General features: G+C 49.9%; 2 protein-coding genes across 2 annotated transcripts; one reads left to right on the forward strand and one right to left on the reverse strand.

Annotated features, from left to right (window-relative positions):
• Positions 1-930: 930 nt before the first annotated feature.
• Positions 931-5,733, reverse strand: CHPF2 (chondroitin polymerizing factor 2). Its single transcript, XM_021382203.1, has 4 exons — positions 5,119-5,733; positions 3,893-4,457; positions 3,382-3,564; positions 931-3,102 (listed from the first exon to the last, which is right to left on the reverse strand). Exons 1-4 carry the CDS (start codon positions 5,388-5,390, stop codon positions 1,840-1,842), a joined length of 2,283 nt encoding a protein of 760 aa, XP_021237878.1. The 5' UTR covers positions 5,391-5,733; the 3' UTR covers positions 931-1,839.
• A 135-nt stretch (positions 5,734-5,868) lies between these two features.
• On the forward strand, positions 5,869-16,613 carry ABCF2 (ATP binding cassette subfamily F member 2). The gene is made up of 15 exons (XM_021382205.1): positions 5,869-6,013; positions 6,198-6,371; positions 8,242-8,454; positions 9,240-9,422; positions 9,745-9,916; positions 10,068-10,163; positions 11,244-11,346; positions 11,434-11,529; positions 11,637-11,756; positions 12,282-12,371; positions 12,569-12,679; positions 12,939-13,001; positions 13,466-13,594; positions 14,733-14,936; positions 15,678-16,613. Exons 2-15 carry the CDS (start codon positions 6,218-6,220, stop codon positions 15,813-15,815), a joined length of 1,872 nt encoding a protein of 623 aa, XP_021237880.1. The 5' UTR covers positions 5,869-6,013; positions 6,198-6,217; the 3' UTR covers positions 15,816-16,613.
• The last annotated feature ends 264 nt before the right edge of the window (positions 16,614-16,877 follow it).

The raw sequence follows: 16,877 nt of genomic DNA on the forward strand, positions 1-16,877 counted from the left end.
TCATTCAAACATGTGATCCAGAACAACAGTGCAGAGAATCCTCCTTCACTATTATATCGTATTCAAACTTGCATTTACAAACTATGCATCCTCTAGGGCCATCAGCTCATATTTCACGCATCAGAAACTCTTATCTTCAAGAAGAAAAACACACAGCCACCAAGGCAGTGGCAGGTGTTCATACTGACATTGTTGTTCTTTGCTGCTGTAGAGATCCTGACTGGAAGCCCACTGTACACCGAGGAGGCACTGATTCATGTAACAGTTAACTGGAGCAGGAGCAGAGCTGTGCTGTGCTTGCCTGGCCAGCAAGGCCCTCAAGCCAGTGCTGTGCTGCACAAAATCCTTGCCCATGGCTCAAACTCAGCAGCAAACTGTGATAGAGGCAGCTGCAGGCAGCTTTATACCACCTGCACGGCCTTGACTTTGACTAAAAGAAATTCTCATTAAAATACCCTTTCTGTCTGACAGCAGGAACGACGAATGGAGGTGTAGTGGTTGTCGTTGTTGTTGTTTGCTTCCTTTTCATGTGTGCGTGAGGGAGAATACTCTAATAGCTGTAACTGCCACAATGGAAGAATCTGTTCTACAGGTAAGATCTGCTTGGTGTGCTGCAGGTGGACTGGAGGCTCATTCAGTGCTACACCACTCACTGCTCCCATTACCTAAAGGAATGTAAGAGGATATCTATACTATTCTCTTAGCTCTCATACACAGTATTTTAAATATTACTTCACACTGTCTGAGTACCCCTCCCTCTAGGATCATAATGCACGAGCAAAACAGTGACTACTGCAAAACAATCACAGCAATGAAGTTTCCATCAGCTTCTTTTGATCTCACTCTGAGGGTTCATGGAGTGACAAACACGCGTCCCGATAAGAGATTCAGAAGAGATTACTTCTTCCCATGTAAATGCCAAGCTCTTACTTTTCGAATAAACAAATCTGACTTTTTTTTTTATCCCTTTTGAGGTTGTTGTTATCCCTTTTGACTACTTTCTTTGAAGCTTTTCAGATCTTTCATCATCTCTTTTGAAACTGATACCAGACCTCCACCTCATAGTCATAAATATAGCGAATACAACTGAGTTCCTTACATATTGCTTATGTAGCCATCAATAAGGGCTCAATACACTGGCTCAATACACTGAAACTGAGATTGCTCCCAGTTCATTCCTAGGGCATAGAGGAACCCAGTATAGTAATGTGGTGCTCTGCAACCTTGATGTTTGACAAGGGAATGTTCAGTTCCTTTACATTCCCTGATTACAAAATGAGTGCTCTGCAGTTGCAAACCTAGCAAAGTGAAAGTGCACTGAACAACTTTGTCCGGCAGCAAACTAAGTAAACTGTGTTTGCGACTCCTCAAAATCAAGTGCATGAAGAGAAAAATGCGAGATGATGCAATGACAGCACCAAGGGTGGCAAGGCCAACATAATCTTGCTCCAGAATACATCTCATATTCTGTCTCCACATCACTCATCAGAATTGCTTGGCTCAAAGTAAGGTCACCTGAACAGCTCTTCTTACACTCCTCATCCCAGGGCCTACAAAGTTTACAAGTAACCACATCAGTCTGCTTGGAAAGAAATCTATTTGTTTTTTTTAAAAAAAAAAAAAAAAAAATTCAAACCAACCCCAACCCACACAAAAGCAAAACTAAAACTCCACAAAAACAGCCTCTCTCCACAGCCCCTGCTTGTGCTGCAGAGCAAGGCTGGGAAAGCCTTTCTCCCCGCCTTGACCTCACATGCCCTTCAACCATGGCCAGGCTGGGAAGGGGATGGAAAGTGCCAAGTATTAAGGTGCTGAGCAGCTCTTGATGTTTCCAGCCTCTCAAGTACTGTTGGCCTGCTCCTGCTCAAAGAGGGCCATGGCTAAATGCGAGCGGGATGCAAGCCCTTCCAAGTTACTGAGGACACAGCGGTGGTATAACTCCTCACTAAGCCGGGGGTTGCAGCTCCTCAGTGCGTATTTCTGCACTAACCCTGGCTCCACAGCCCGAAATAAGTGCAAACCAGAGTAGTGGAGGAAGACATCAAATACCTCCATGCTCTCCAGCACTTCATCTCGATCAAGGATATCAGCTGCTAGCTTGGTACGTGCTGTCATATAGTCAGAGTTATAAAAACAGGCCTCAGCAAAGGAATGTCTGTCAAAATGTCCATCCCTCAGGAAGTCAGTGCTGGAGGAAGAAGTCTGCTCACCACGGTATACCAGCGCAGGGTTGAACTCTTGGAAATGCACTGGAAAGAAGACCTGCCAATTGCTGATAGTATTCATGCGGCAGCGGTTCAGGAACTCCATGTTGATTTCTGTCCAGACACTGGCCAAGAAGAACAGGGTGTCCACGGGGTGCTTCTTTGAGACTATATCCATGAGTTTCACTTGTGACGGCACTTCAGTTTTGACACTAATCCAGGGGATTTTAACTTCTGCATAGCGTTTCTCCAGCTCTCCTACCATGGCCTTGACTCCAGCAAATACATCTACCTGGCTGACTCGCTGGGCATCATACGGATGGTAGATGAAAAGCAAAGTCAGCAAGGCATTATCGTGCGTGTCCAGTGTGTTCATAGCATACATATCCAGGAAGTTTGACACAAAATCCAAGTCCTGTACTGTCAATGGAAGCACCAGTTGCACACGTGTGGCCTCTGTTACATAAGGCATGGGAATAATTTCTACCTTACTTAAGGGCCGCACCAAGCTCACTCGTTTCACTAGAACATGGCTGTGGCCCTTTTGGGTCACTGCCTCCAGCAGCAGGTCCAGCGTATATTCCATTCCTCGCGTGGGGTCAAAACGCCGGTAGCCATTCAGCAACTGCCGCTTGCTGAAGCGGAGCAAGGGTTGGTAGCGGCTGTTAAGTTGCTCAAGTGCTGACTCAATAATGTCACTGACATCTGCTTTGCTGGCTCCAGAGAGCTCACACTTGGGGGAGCCATCGAGGCAGGAGAAGAGGTGCTGCTCAGTGAAATAGTCCCAACTGATTACCTCAAAACGTGACTTAGGAAGAAATGGGGAATTGATCCCCACAGGCCACGTCAAGCTTGCTTCACCTGCAGGAGTCAGCGATGTCAGATTCCTGATCTGCATCTGTGCAAAGAGAACACATATTGATCACTGACGCTTTCTCAAAGGTACAGTCCATGCTCTGCCCAGATCCACTTCACCATTTAGAGCTGTATCTTGGTAGTACACACCAGAAGTTTTTGATTGCATGGTATCAGAGGTGCTAAGTCTGAGACACGGGACTATCTCTTGTGCTTGGCTGATGGTCATATACAAAAATAAATAACACCCATCTTTGACAAAGTTGAAAGAAAAGGAAACCTGTCTGGACAACAGATTTTGCAGACTTCCCTCGCCACATACCTGCAGTTCCTGGATCTCCTGGTAGGCTCTCTCCAGCTGGATCCTGCTGAAGTGCTTGTGCAGCCGGTACATCAGGGTCATGTCGGAAACAGGATGCACGGCAATAGCTGCTTGGAACTCCTCCTCTTCCTCCTTCTCTGGATCAGCATTTTTAGCCAGCTCGTATGTATGGTAATGCTGACCCTAAAGAGCACAAAAGCCAGAAAGACTGGCATGGAATGCCACCATTCATAGTAAAGCCTTCCCGCACCCCAGACGTGCATACTCCCCTCTCTCTAAGCTGACTGCAGGACCCAGAGGTGAGAACACAGCACAACAGTTCTCACTTCAAACCCTAACTCTGTACACTACGAGCCCATTTACTTAGTACTGCCACACAACACAACTCTCTCCTCCTCTATCTTACATCAGAGTCTAACAGAAAATCCCATTTACTGTGCAGGAGGGACTAGTAAAAGCACAGGTTCCATCAGACTTAGCTAACACAAAACCCTAGGGAGAGAGGTAGTACCTGGATCTGGGAAACACAAGTAATGCCAAGGAAATCGATGATGCAACGTCCCAGCCACTCATCTGGGCGCACACTGAGGATCTCATTGCGGCAGCTGTCCAGGTGCGGATGAAGTTTCAGCAGCAGGCTGCGGGACAGGAGGTAGCCAAAGCCACCATGGCAATAGCGAGCCTGCTCATCTCCCCCGATGAACTCCTCTGCTCGTCCCAGGTAGACATCTTGGTTAATACTGAGATGCGTCACCAGAGCCTTGACTTGTTCAGCCTGGGCATAGGTGTCATCCTGCATGATGTAGAACCAGTCATAGTCAGAACCAAAGTGCTGGTGGATATAGTACATGGTCTCATACATCAGCCAGATGGGTCTCTCATCCCCGTGGGCCACCAGCACCATGCCATGAGGCACTTTGGCACTGCGCAGCCCTGTGAAGTATAGCAGGCGTGAAAAGTGATGAGCTATGGTCTTGTTCACAGCCACTGCCAGCGTATTCAGGGTAGCCTTGGAAGTCAGCACTGCCACAAACAGTCTCTCGTGGAATCCCAATTCTGTCTGGATGTAGCGAGTTCTGTAAAGAAAGGATATAACTACATCGCAAACTACTGGATGACAAAACCCAAAAGACTACGTTAACTCGGTGTCTGAACTTCCTAACTGCTGTTAGGATACCTCTGTAACTGCCCTCAACGCCTGGGTTAAGTCTTTAACTGCTGGAACTTAGAAATGGTGAGAAAAATTAACCTTAAAAGGAGGATTTTAATAGCAGACTCACTAGGAAAAATCCCGTTAATAAACACACATGCTTCCTTCAATCTTGCAGCACTCAAGGAAACTACTGCAAGTGAAAAAAAATAAATTTAGAGCCAACCACTAGCAAGCCATGCACATCGTTACTAACTGCTTAGGACTTTCCTAATGAATAGAGAGACTAATAATTTTTTCAGAGCAACTTAACACATGTTATTAGACACAAGTAACAGGAGAGGGACTATCCACAGTCTTCCTGGGGTGCTTTTTTTTTTTTTTTTTAAGGCTCACTATAGCTCCCCTTTAAGGGAGCTATCTCAGTACTGCACCGTGCTGTTACAACCAATGTTTTAACGCTACGTCACATATTTCAAACAGCGTATCTCAGCTTGAACCCATGAACTCATTCGAAGCCACAGGATTCTGAACACCCATTATTTTCCTCCAAGAGAAGTTTGCCCCCTCAAAAAAATAGGTTTTACCTGAGCACCTTCTTGTAAGGCTTGTTGGGGTCCCGGTAGTACGGCACGATCCGAGGCCGGAAGTCCTCGCGGCCCTGGCCTGGCCTCGCCTCAGCCGCCTCGGGCTGCGCCCCGCCGGGGAGCTCGGCCCGGCCCGCCGCCCCCAGGCACAGCTCCTCGCCGCCGCCCTGGCTCCAGGAGGCGCGCAGTAAGCTAAGGCTACAGCCCAGGGACAGGCCGAGCACGAGCGGCAGCGCGGGCCGCAGCGCTGCCAGCACCGCAGCTAGGCGCATGGCGACGGCGGCCCCGGGCACCGCGCTCCGGAGGCGACCGCGGTCCCGCTACAGCCGGGCTGGGCTCACGGGGCCGTGGGGCATGGCCGGTGCAGGTCGCCTGGCGGCGCGGAGCGTGAGCGGACCCCGAAGGGAGCGTGCCGCACGCCAGCCCCAGGCTCGGCCCGCGCTGCTCAGCGGCCCCGCGGCGCTCCCAGCCGCGGGCAGGGCGGTGCGGCGGCCCGGAGGCCTAGGACAGAGCCGGCCCGGAGCGTTGTGTCGGAGGACGGAGCGGGTTCCACCCGACCTCTCTCCCACCGCTGCCACCTCAACCACCTCATCGCCACCCGCGACGTTTCCGCTTCCTCTTTTTTTTTTCTCTATGGTGCCTCAGCAGCCGCTCTATCCGCTGGCTGTGTCGCCTCTATGGTAGCGCGAGGCGCGGCTCCCGCGGCACGTCCGGGGCGGGGCCTGAGCCGGGCGGCGCGGTGCATGCCGGGACGCGCAGTGCCCTGCCCAGAGCGGCGCGGCCGCCCGGCGTGGGTGACGCTCCGCGCTCCGATTGGCCGCCGCGCCGGGGGGCGGGGCATGCGCACGCGGTAGCAGCTGTCCTGTTGCGACAGAAGGAAAGCGCGCAGCGGCCGGTGCGGGCCGGGCGGGAGAGCGGCGCGGGGCGGGCTTGGCGCGGTGGGCGGAAGGGCTCCGGGCGGGGATCGGTCGGCGCGGGCGGTTCTCGACCCGGCCCGGTGGCGCCGCGTGCTCCGGGGCGGAGTAGGGATCCGGGGCGGGCCGGGGCGGCGCGGCCTAACGGCCCCTCTCGCACCGCAGCCGCTTCCCCCCGCCGCACCATGCCTTCGGACCTGGCCAAGAAGAAGGCGGCCAAAAAGAAGGAGGCGGCTAAGGCCCGGCAGCGGCCCCGCCGCGCCCCGGAGGAGAACGGCGATGCCGGGACGGAGCCACAGGAGGTTCGGGCACCGGAGGCCAACGGAACGCCGCTGCCAGGTGAGAGGCGGTACCGCCCGATCTCGGCCTCGCCGCTGCGGTTGTAGCCCGGCGGCGCCGTGTGCGTACCCCGCGTTCGGGAGCGCCCCGCCGGGGCCGTCTGTGGGCCGCAGCAGGGCCCGAGAGCAGCGCACGGGGACAGCTGTGCCTCTGCGGATGCGGTGCCCTACCGGGACCGCTCTCCTCTGTGTACCGGCGGGGCCCTATAATCTCCCGTGCACGGCTTCGTGTGGCTGTGGCGTTCCCTGGAGTCTCCTTTAGAACTGCGGGGTGAAGGCAGAATGCCGCTGGCACCCTCAGGCAGGTGCTGTCCCGATCTCTTGGCACTTGATGCCCGACCCCGCTGGTTTTGTGCTCCCGGAGGCATCGTGTCCCTGTTCTCACTGTTAAACGCTCAGTGCTGCTGCGAACCTGCGTTCGTCCGTTTCTCGGGGCTGTGTCTGGTCTGCAGAGGCCGAACTCTCTGAGGAACATGGGCGAGGCGAAGCTTACCGGGAGCGGCATTCTGGCTGCCCGGTGACCCGCGGGCTGCTGGGCACACGCGTCTTCCAGGAGTGAACGCTTCGGACCAAGCCCATAGTGCGCTGTTTCGGGGGGTACTTAGTACAGGACCCCGGGCAGGCAGAGGCCGTACTCCGAGGGACGCGGCAGAAGCCCTCTGCCGAGATCCCGGCTCTTGGCTTCCCCCGTGAGCCTGGGCCGGGTCCCCGTGACCCTGCCGGACCCCCGCGCTCCCCGAGCGCCGCTCCCGTGCTCTGGCCGCTGGCGCCGCGTCCCGAGCCGCCGGCTGTGGGCGGGGCCTGGGCGCCCGCCCGGTCCGAGCCCGCCAATCACTCTCAGTCGTCCTGGCTCATTTGCATGTCGCACTCCTATTGGTGGAGGTAGGCCGACGCGGGCCGAGCGTTTTCGGCGCGCCGCGGGCTCAGCCGGGCGCGGTGCCGGGAGCCGAGGCGCTGAGCGGGTGCGCGGCTCGGCGGGAGGCTGCTGAGCAGTGCGGGCATCGGGGCGGCTCGTCGGGCTGGAAAAAGCGACTTAAACTTACCGTCTGTTCCCTGTGCGATAGTCGTTTATCCAGAGTAAAACCGCCTTGTGCCTCTCTACTCGTCCGCTGCGTTTGCAGTGCTTAGAGAGGGTGTTCTGTGTCACTGCATGTCGCAGCGCTCCTCGTGCTGGGCAGGGGCTCGGATCTGCTGGGCCAGCCACGCTGCCTGGAGCCGTGTGTGCGGGCAGCCGGGGGGCATTCCTCGCTGGCATAACACGAGTGGTCTGAGCAGCATGGCTGCGCCCTTGTGAGCTGAGCACTGCGAAGGTCCTTGGTGCTCTTTTCTTCAAATAGCAGAGCGTCATCAGGGAGTGAAAATGGGGCCGTAACTCGGCTGCAACAGCAAAGGTTTGCTTGTGCTGTAGGAGAGAGGCATACAAGTGGACACATTATCTCAGAAGTTGGTAGGGTCTCATCCAACGTTGCCGCTTCTCCTTATCTTTCCTGTTATTTGCTTCCTACCCAGGGTCTCTTGAGGCCAGCCGTGTCCTTCAACTTGCAACCAAAAGGGCTGAAGCCTTTTCTCCATCACAGCCCTTTGTGCACACAGGGTTGTCCCACCACACTGAGGTCACAGACCAGCTGCTCTGGCTGCTCACTGTGTTGCTTTGGTCAGCTCATGTTTTTAGAGCAGCTGTAAGTCACATTAGATTGCTACACATCCGTCTGCTGAACTGAAAAACTGAACACCATTGCTCTAGGCCTCGGTATTTCTGTAGAAATGGAGATGCTGCTTATTGTCGTGGTCCTGGTCTTACTGGTTTAGGGGCTTACAGCTTCCCTTGTGTTCGTGAGTCAGCAGCACTTCTGATTCTTCTCTCCATACAGAAGTGGATGCTCTTACAAAGGAGCTGGAGGACTTTGAATTAAAGAAAGCTGCTGCTCGTGCTGTGACAGGAGTGCTGGCTTCCCATCCCAACAGCACTGACGTGCACATCATTAACCTCTCGCTGACCTTCCATGGCCAAGAGCTGCTGAGCGATACAAAACTTGAGCTGAATTCCGGGAGGCGATATGGCCTCATTGGACTCAACGGGATTGGTAAGCTGTGGGGCATGGTGACGTGGGCTTCTTGGAGCTCAGTGAAGGTTCTGTGATGCTGACAAGTTGCACAGATACACGTGGTAAACGCTGGAAACCAGAAAAAAGGTTTGTAGATGTGGGTGGGACGTGGCATCGTCACCTCCCTCATTTCTCCACGCAGCAAGAGCGATTGCTAGCAGGAGTATGAGGCTGAGTCCTGGCTTTGGTCTGTGCATTTGGACTGGTTTCTGTGGAGAGCAGGGTGAGATGCCTAGGATCTGGGAATCCTGTTTGCAGGCTTCGTGCAGTAGTGTCAATAAACCCAACACTGCTGCTGCTGGCTGAACAACTGTCACAGTATGGAGTGGTTGGGAGTGTGTATAATTGCTGGGGAAGATAATGCTGTGTATGGAAAGATGCAGAATATGGGTACGATTGCAAAAGCTTGTAAGAGTGACGAGCTGTTTAACTTCCAGGCTCTCTAGTGATGAGTGCACTATTTTACTCTGTGTTAGAAGTCTTTAGAGACTGGTGCCCTGGTAACAGATGTTAGACAGCAAGAAGTATCCAGCAAAGATAAACCTCCCTATGTCTAGGCGAGTGTTGAACTGCATTGGTGCTGCTGTCTCTCTAAGTTCTCAAGGACAAGAAGTTCCCACGGATTTTCTTGGGTTTTAAAGGGAGAGAATCAATGCCATCTGACTGTATCTCATCTGTGGTTTGTGTGTTGTTGTTTTTTTTTTTTTTTTGTGGTATATCTTACTGAATCCGGCAAATAACTGTGGATTGTCTGTCTTGCACAGGGAAATCCATGCTTTTATCGGCTATTGGGAAACGAGAAGTGCCCATTCCAGAGCACATTGACATCTATCACCTGACCCGAGAGATGCCTCCCAGTGACAAGACCCCTCTACAGTGTGTGATGGAGGTGGATACAGAGAGGTCCATGTTAGAACGAGAAGCAGAGCGTCTGGCTCATGAAGATGGTAAAGCTTTTCAGAGTCCCTGCGGACGAGGGACACTTAGTCCGCTTTCCCTTCCCACTGAAGAAAAGGTCTTACTTGGGTTCCTTGGCAGAGTTTTTGCAGTACCTCCTTCTCCCAACTGTCCTGTACTAGTTGAAAAGTCCTGTAGGATTCCACTTCTTTAGATAAATTATCCTATGCAGCTTCTTAAGTGTCTAAGGCATGCGAGTGGAGAGGGCTGAGTAGTGGTGAAGCAGATGGACTGTGAACTTTCTCAGCTGTGCAGACATGCAGCTGAGAGCCCATTATTGTTAGAAGTGCTGACAGGCAGGCTCTTTTTCAGCGGAGTGTGAGAAACTCATGGAGTTGTATGAACGTCTGGAAGAGCTGGACGCTGACAAGGCAGAAGCGCGGGCCTCGCGTATCCTACACGGCTTGGGGTTTACGCCAGCCATGCAGAGGAAGAAGCTGAAGGACTTTAGTGGTGGCTGGCGAATGAGGGTGGCTCTTGCTAGGTGAGTGGTACAGTGCCTGCTGCCTCCTGGGAGAATGCCTGTCTGTTCCTCAAGCTCAAAGCCACATAACAGTTCTAAGAACTTAGAGCAGAGCTCAGAGGCTTTGGGTACCCACTTTTACCTTGTGCTGTCATCTCTCCTCTCCTTTTAGAGCCCTCTTCATTCGGCCGTTCATGCTACTGCTAGATGAACCCACAAACCACCTTGACCTGGATGCCTGCGTGTGGTTGGAAGAAGAGCTGAAAACGTAAGCATGGGGGAGTGTGCAGCTTCCACGGGTTGTGGTTTTCTGCGCAAAGATCTTGTCAGCACATGAAGCAAGTGCCGCAGAAATAACTGTCTGTAGTTCTTGTGGCTGCGTGACTATACTGCAGTACCAATTGCACCCTCATGTAGCTTTCTGCTACGTGTTTTTTTACAGAAGGGTTCTTGATGCAAGGGCAATAATTTCAAGACAAGTCTATCTCTTCCTCAGTGAAGAAATGAGGAATACTGGTTTATGCTTACCTACAGGTTAAACCTACCTCCTGAAGGTCAGGAGCAGCCCTGGCAGCCCCTCTGCCAGTGCTGCATATTGTACCAGTAGTGTGAGCTTTCCAGGCCTGGCTTCCAGCTCACCTTTCTGCATATTCTTTTTCTGTTTTCACCCGCTGTAGTGTCTGAGTCTCAGTTTCGTCTTGTTATAGTATGTCAAGGTAACCTTGTTTACAAAACCCAGTTAAAATGTTAATGGTTGGGCAAAGTGTTTAGGAATACCCACGAAATTTGTTAGCTGGGTTGTGCATTAAAAGGATTGTGAATGCAAGCATGTGAGAAGGGCGTTCCTTTTGCAGAGGTTATTCCATCAGCTCTGTCAGTTGAACCTTTAGCATGTCTGTTTGATATATCAGATGTTTTAGGAAGCTAATTTGACCCTCTCTCCTTTTGGGAGGGTGCTTTTACCAGTCATTGCACAGATTTGGAGTGGAGTCTGTCTTAGTGTACCTAAGAGATGGTAGTCTGTAACAAGACAAAAATGAGAAGCAAAGGTTGAAATTTCTAAGAAGTGTAATACACATGGAGTTCTGCATCAGTAGCACTGCTAATCTACCACACAGGTAGCCAGCTTTTAACTCTTCATGAGTATGGGTGAAGAGTGCTGTACAGGGGAGGGCATCTTACAAAGCTGGTCGTAGCTACTTACTGCAGATTTCCTGCAGCATCCCTAAGGCTGTTATCTTTTTGCTCTTCATTTGACTGCAAACAGGAGAGGTCTGGTACACGTAAATCCTTCGTTACTGTCAGGGCCAACAAGCAATTCTTTTTCTTAAGTATTGTGGTGTCGCAGGTTCAAGCGGATCCTTGTGCTGATATCCCACTCCCAGGACTTCTTGAATGGCATCTGCACCAACATAATCCACATGCATAACCGCAAACTGAAGTACTATACGGTGAGTGAATGGTGTCCCGTGCAGCTAACAAAACCAGAGATGCTATCCTCTGGGGCAAGTCTGATGTTCTGTGGTCCGTCTCTTCAGGGAAATTATGATCAGTATGTGAAAACTCGCTTGGAACTGGAAGAAAATCAAATGAAGCGTTTCCACTGGGAACAAGATCAGATTGCCCACATGAAGGTATCTGCCTACCTGCATGAACGTCTTTCTGTCCATGCCTGTGGGCAGCCCTGCACCACCCCAGCCTTTTTGTCGTGGCTTTTGGCTAACTCTGTATTTTGTTGCAGAATTATATTGCACGATTTGGTCACGGTAGTGCAAAGCTGGCCAGGCAAGCTCAGAGCAAGGAGAAGACCCTTCAAAAAATGATGGCTTCTGGCTTGACAGAGAGAGTGGTGAATGATAAGGTGAGATCTCTAATAGGATTGCATCTAGAGATCAGTATAGGAAACTTGGGCTGGATAAGCAGAATGAACTTCAGCTGACAGCAGGAATGGCTGCCACAGCAGAGAGCAAGAATGGGATCCCCTTCTTGATGCCAGAAGGTTAACTTTACTGAAGTTAGTGTAATGCTGAAGAGTGTAAAGAGGAGATTTAATTTTTTCCAGTTGAGAGAAAGGGATTTGTGATACCAATAGGGCTCTTCTGCAGACATGGAAATGAATGTTTAGAAAATTGGAGATCTGGGAGGATGCTCAGAGTAACTCCTGCTTATTTGAAGAGTTTAAGCCCCCAGTTGCTTCAAGGGGAAAGAAATAGGGAATTGTTAGCCAGCAGATGAGCTTGCATGAGTTGTTACAGGGCTCTTAAAAAGGTTGTGTTTTGGTACTTTGGTTTGAAGATGATGCCCGTAGTTAGGCATGGTTATACTGGAATAATAGGGCTGTCTTGCACTCCAGGTTGTCTAACGAGTGGATATTCTGTGTTGACAGACTTTGTCATTCTACTTCCCACCCTGTGGGAAAATCCCTCCTCCTGTCATCATGGTGCAGAATGTCAGCTTCAAATACACGAAGGATGGGGTAAGTATAGAAAGTGTGCATGGGTTGTATGGAAATTATGTGTATCTCTGCCTTGTTTGGAAGTGTGAGGCTTTTGGGATGAGACTTCTTGGCAGTATTAACACTGAGTCTGCTGGGGACAGAACTGTACAGTTGCATGGAGATTTTAGGTAGCAGTGGAAAGGTATATTGTGTATAATGATTGATGTGGCTTGCAGCCATGGATCTATAATAACCTGGAGTTCGGGATTGACCTGGATACCCGTGTTGCTCTTGTTGGACCCAATGGAGCTGGAAAGTCAACACTGCTGAAACTGCTCACAGGAGAGGTATACTTACAGCATCGTCTTCCCTGTACTGGCCCTTAATTCTTTGGGTAGTCTTCAGTGGGTCTGCACTTTTTTACCAGAGTACTCCACCAGACTTTAGAATTTCCACAGTCTTGCTGCAGCATGGGGCTTTCTCTGTCATACTGCATATTCAGACTGTGTCTTCTGTACTGGGGAGGAGATGGATAGATTCTGTTCATTCTGGCATAGAGCGAAAGGAGGGATTTCACAGTGAAATACTTTTATCTTCCCCTTCTAGTTGCTGCCCACAGATGGGATGATTCGCAAGCATTCACATGTGAAGATTGGTAGATACCACCAGGTACTCGCTGTGGCAACCACCAGGAACATGAAATACTGGAGAGAAAGCTGCCAGGAATGAGGAATGTTTATCCTCTATTCCTGCTTCTAAGGCCCATCTCGCTGCTGCTCTTCTGTGCCTTGAGCTTGGGGAGGAAGCTTCTGTTGGCAGAATGGGCTCTGCCCAATGTTCTTGTCCCGAAAAGAGGCTTGCTGTGGTTCTTTCTGTTTAGCCTCTCACCTTGTGTAGAAGGGATGGTTGCCTTGTGCTTGGCATTGGACAAGCCTGCTATTCTGAAGCAGTACTGCTCCTGAAAAGGAGACTCCATCCCTAACAGTTCAGCACAGTGAATACACGGGGGGTGAGGTTATCTTCTCTTGGGTTCTGCTGCCCAGCTGGTACCAGAGAGATATAAGGGGGGAGCTACTTCTGACTAGGAGATGGGTGACATGCACAAGCTGAAGCTGGCTCTTCTTCTCTGTCAGCACTTGCAAGAGCAGTTGGACTTAGACCTCTCACCCCTGGAGTACATGATGAAATGCTACCCAGAGATCAAGGAGAAGGAGGAGATGAGAAAAATCATTGGCAGATATGGTCTGACAGGGAAACAGCAGGTGAGTATAAGCTGTTGAAGTTTTCTATCCTCATTGGGGAAGTAGAGCTACTGCATTTTCTGTTGCTCTACTGATGCCTGCCAGTGTGATGCAGCATGAAGCATGGCATGTCACAGCATCTGAATGCTTTCTCCATCTCTACTTTTAAAATTGGAGAAAAATAACTCATGGCTTACGGGAACTCTGTTAGCTGTCTTTATTTCAGCTGGGGTGGAATTGTTTTCTTCAGAGGTCTGGTATGATGCTACGTTTGGTTCTAGGAGAAAAACAACATTGATAACACACAGATGTTCATAGTTGCTGTTAAGCAGCGTTGTACAGAGCCAAGGCCATTCTCAGCAGAGGGCCCAAGGAGCTGGGAGGGAACAGAATCAGGACAGCTGACCTAAGCTGGTCAAAGGGACATTCCATACCAGATGACATCAAGCAGAAAGAGTTTTGAAGGGGATGGGAGTTCATCTCTCACTCTTCCACTGCTTGGGGGCTAGCTGGGCATTGGTCGGGGAGTGGTGAGCAATTGCTTGTGCATCACTTATTATATACATTTTTTGTACATTTGTCGTAATAATTATCCTTTTTCTCTATATTAGAGAGTAGTTTTATCTCAACCCATGAGTTCTACAAATGACTGTGTAGTGCTCAGCCACCTGCCGGGTTAAACCACAACATTTGTGTTGAAGCAATGTGTTTTTGTGTTGGAATGGGTGACCCTCCTCAATCTGGGCTGAGGATCTAAGGTTGTGGCATAGTGCTAGCCTCAAGCATATTTCAATTGTAGCTTGAACTAGCTTGCTTATCTCTATTTCTGAGACGAGTGCCAGTAGGAAAGGCAAAAGTAAGTTTAGGTTTGTGTCAGGATGGAATGAACAGACAGGTCTCAGCGAACTGCCCTCTGGACCTCTAACAGAAGCTGGGTCTTGGTGTGGACACCCCTTTTTCAGAAGCCCCTGGAATTCCCTTGTTTTGCTGATGAAGAAAGCTTAGTCTAGGTGTACGCCTGATATATTTGTCCTCTTGTGCCGTGTATCTGCTGCAAACACAGTTTGAGATGTTGATGTTTTCTGGTCAGCGTGGCAGTTTAGGGACTGGTGCTATTAAGTTTCCTCGCAGAGCTGCAAACAATGTCTTTGTCTGTCAGGTGAGTCCCATCCGGAACCTCTCTGATGGGCAGAAGTGCCGGGTGTGCTTTGCGTGGCTGGCCTGGCAGAATCCCCACATGCTTTTCCTGGATGAGCCCACCAACCACTTGGACATAGAAACAATAGATGCTCTGGCAGATGCTATCAATGACTTTGAAGGAGGAATGATGCTTGTCAGCCACGACTTCAGACTCATCCAGCAGGTAAATGGAGCAGTGAATTTTTGCAAAGCACCTTTCCGACACTGTGAGTAATTAAATCAGGGTGTTTTCAGCTAACTGGCTGTTCCTTATCCTGAAAAGATATGAGAGTGAAAAAAGCCTCTGGGTATGATTACTTTGCCACGTTCGTGTGGAATGATTACCCAGCCTTGGAGAACATTTAGACACATGAAAGAAAGAACAAATACTAAGAGAAAAGAAAAAGTTAAATGGAAATCATGACATGCTGTGGAAGCTCTAGCTAGATTGTTCCAAACAATACCGGAATAATTCTAGCAGAGTTTTCTTTATCACTTAGTCTGCACAGGTGAATGAAGTTGCTTCAGTTGCACGTCAGTTGCTGATTTATCGACTATAGATTCGCTGGTAAATTCAGCTATGATTTTATTTTTTCAGTGCAGCAAATCCAAATAGTTCGTGTTAAGAACTACCTTTCTTCAACTCCTAATTTAGCAGGAAATTAATTGTTTTGTCTACAAACAAAAAGAAATGTTGAGGAGTCAAAGACTGTTAGTTCTAAAATCGTATATCCATGACTCAGAAAGCACCAGGTAGATATTTCCCTGCAGATATTTTTCTTTGGTAACCGGATTGATGAAACCTAATAGACTCTTTCCTCATCAGACTTCAAAGAGTCAGTTTTGGTTGTTTTTATAATGCTGCTAAAAATTAGAGAATGCTGCACTATAACCTCCGCTCCCTCTCCTTGTGTGCTCCTTTCAGGTTGCTCAGGAGATCTGGGTCTGTGAGAAGCAGACAATCACCAAGTGGCAAGGTGACATCCTCGCCTATAAGGAGCATCTCAAGTCCAAGCTGGTGGATGAGGATCCGCAGCTCACCAAGAAGACCCACAATGTGTGAGCTCCAGGGCAGTCGGCCAGGTGCTCGCTGTGCAGACTGACAGTGGCCAACGTGACTCGCTCAGCTGTCAACTGGAGTGAGACTGCTGCTATCTGTGGCTGTGTTCTAGGATTGCTGCAATACTGCTTCCCCTTGACTTACCTTGCACCTCTGTATCCGGACAGATCTCTTCCCTCCTGATCTGGCTTAATTTGGGCAGCCATTTCCCGTATTTAGATGACGTCCCATCTGAGCCAGGCCTTGGAATCCAGTGGCCTGTGCTGTGGCAGTTAGGGTGTCTGAGCTGCAGTGATACAGAAGTGGAGACCCCGGCCCAGCTTAACCCGCATCTTCCTCCCCGATTTCTGCTTCAGTTTAGATACTTCACTTCAAACTCCTCTGGCCTTGGTTTGTTTTTAACTATTATTTAACAGTGTAATTACAAGATCTGCCTGAGAATCCATCGGTCAATAAAGAGGGAAGAACAGTCTCGTTTTGTGAGCTGTGGTAGTTCCTGGGGCGTGCTGGGGCTCATCAGCTGGTACTGGGCTTTACCAAAGCTCACTGTTACCAAAGTCCTCTTGTTATGGCCAGAAATTGTGCTGTACGTGAAGGGGTGAGCACTGAGCTCTGGAGCTGTACACAGCAGAGCAGAGACCACTGACTGAATGCTGGGTCTTCCAGGTAATGACAGAAGGGGGAGCAAACTCCACGTGCTTTTTTTGTTGTTGTTAATAGATACAGCTTGAAAGGGCTCCAAAGACTGGAAAGTAGAGATGAAATGTAGATCTATAGAATACCAGTGTGTGTGCTCCGCAACAGAGCAGCTTTGATGCATGTTTTTTCCTTCACCTTGAATTTTATGGGCCTACTGCAAGGCTCTCCAATAAATCAGGATTTTTGGGCTATGGATTATTTATTTGTTCCTTACAGGTTTAACTAAACAACATTAATCGGCTGAAGTTAGTTTAACATCTATTTTTGTTCTGAATAACACATTTTTAGAAAACTTAGTGTTTAAACTGTACCTTCTGCCAGAGCAACTTGAATGATTTCTTGAATAAAATGCCTTTCTCGTGTATT

Source organism: Numida meleagris, unplaced genomic scaffold (assembly GCF_002078875.1).
Source record: "Numida meleagris isolate 19003 breed g44 Domestic line unplaced genomic scaffold, NumMel1.0 unplaced_Scaffold180, whole genome shotgun sequence".
Classification (NCBI taxonomy): domain Eukaryota; kingdom Metazoa; phylum Chordata; class Aves; order Galliformes; family Numididae; genus Numida; species Numida meleagris.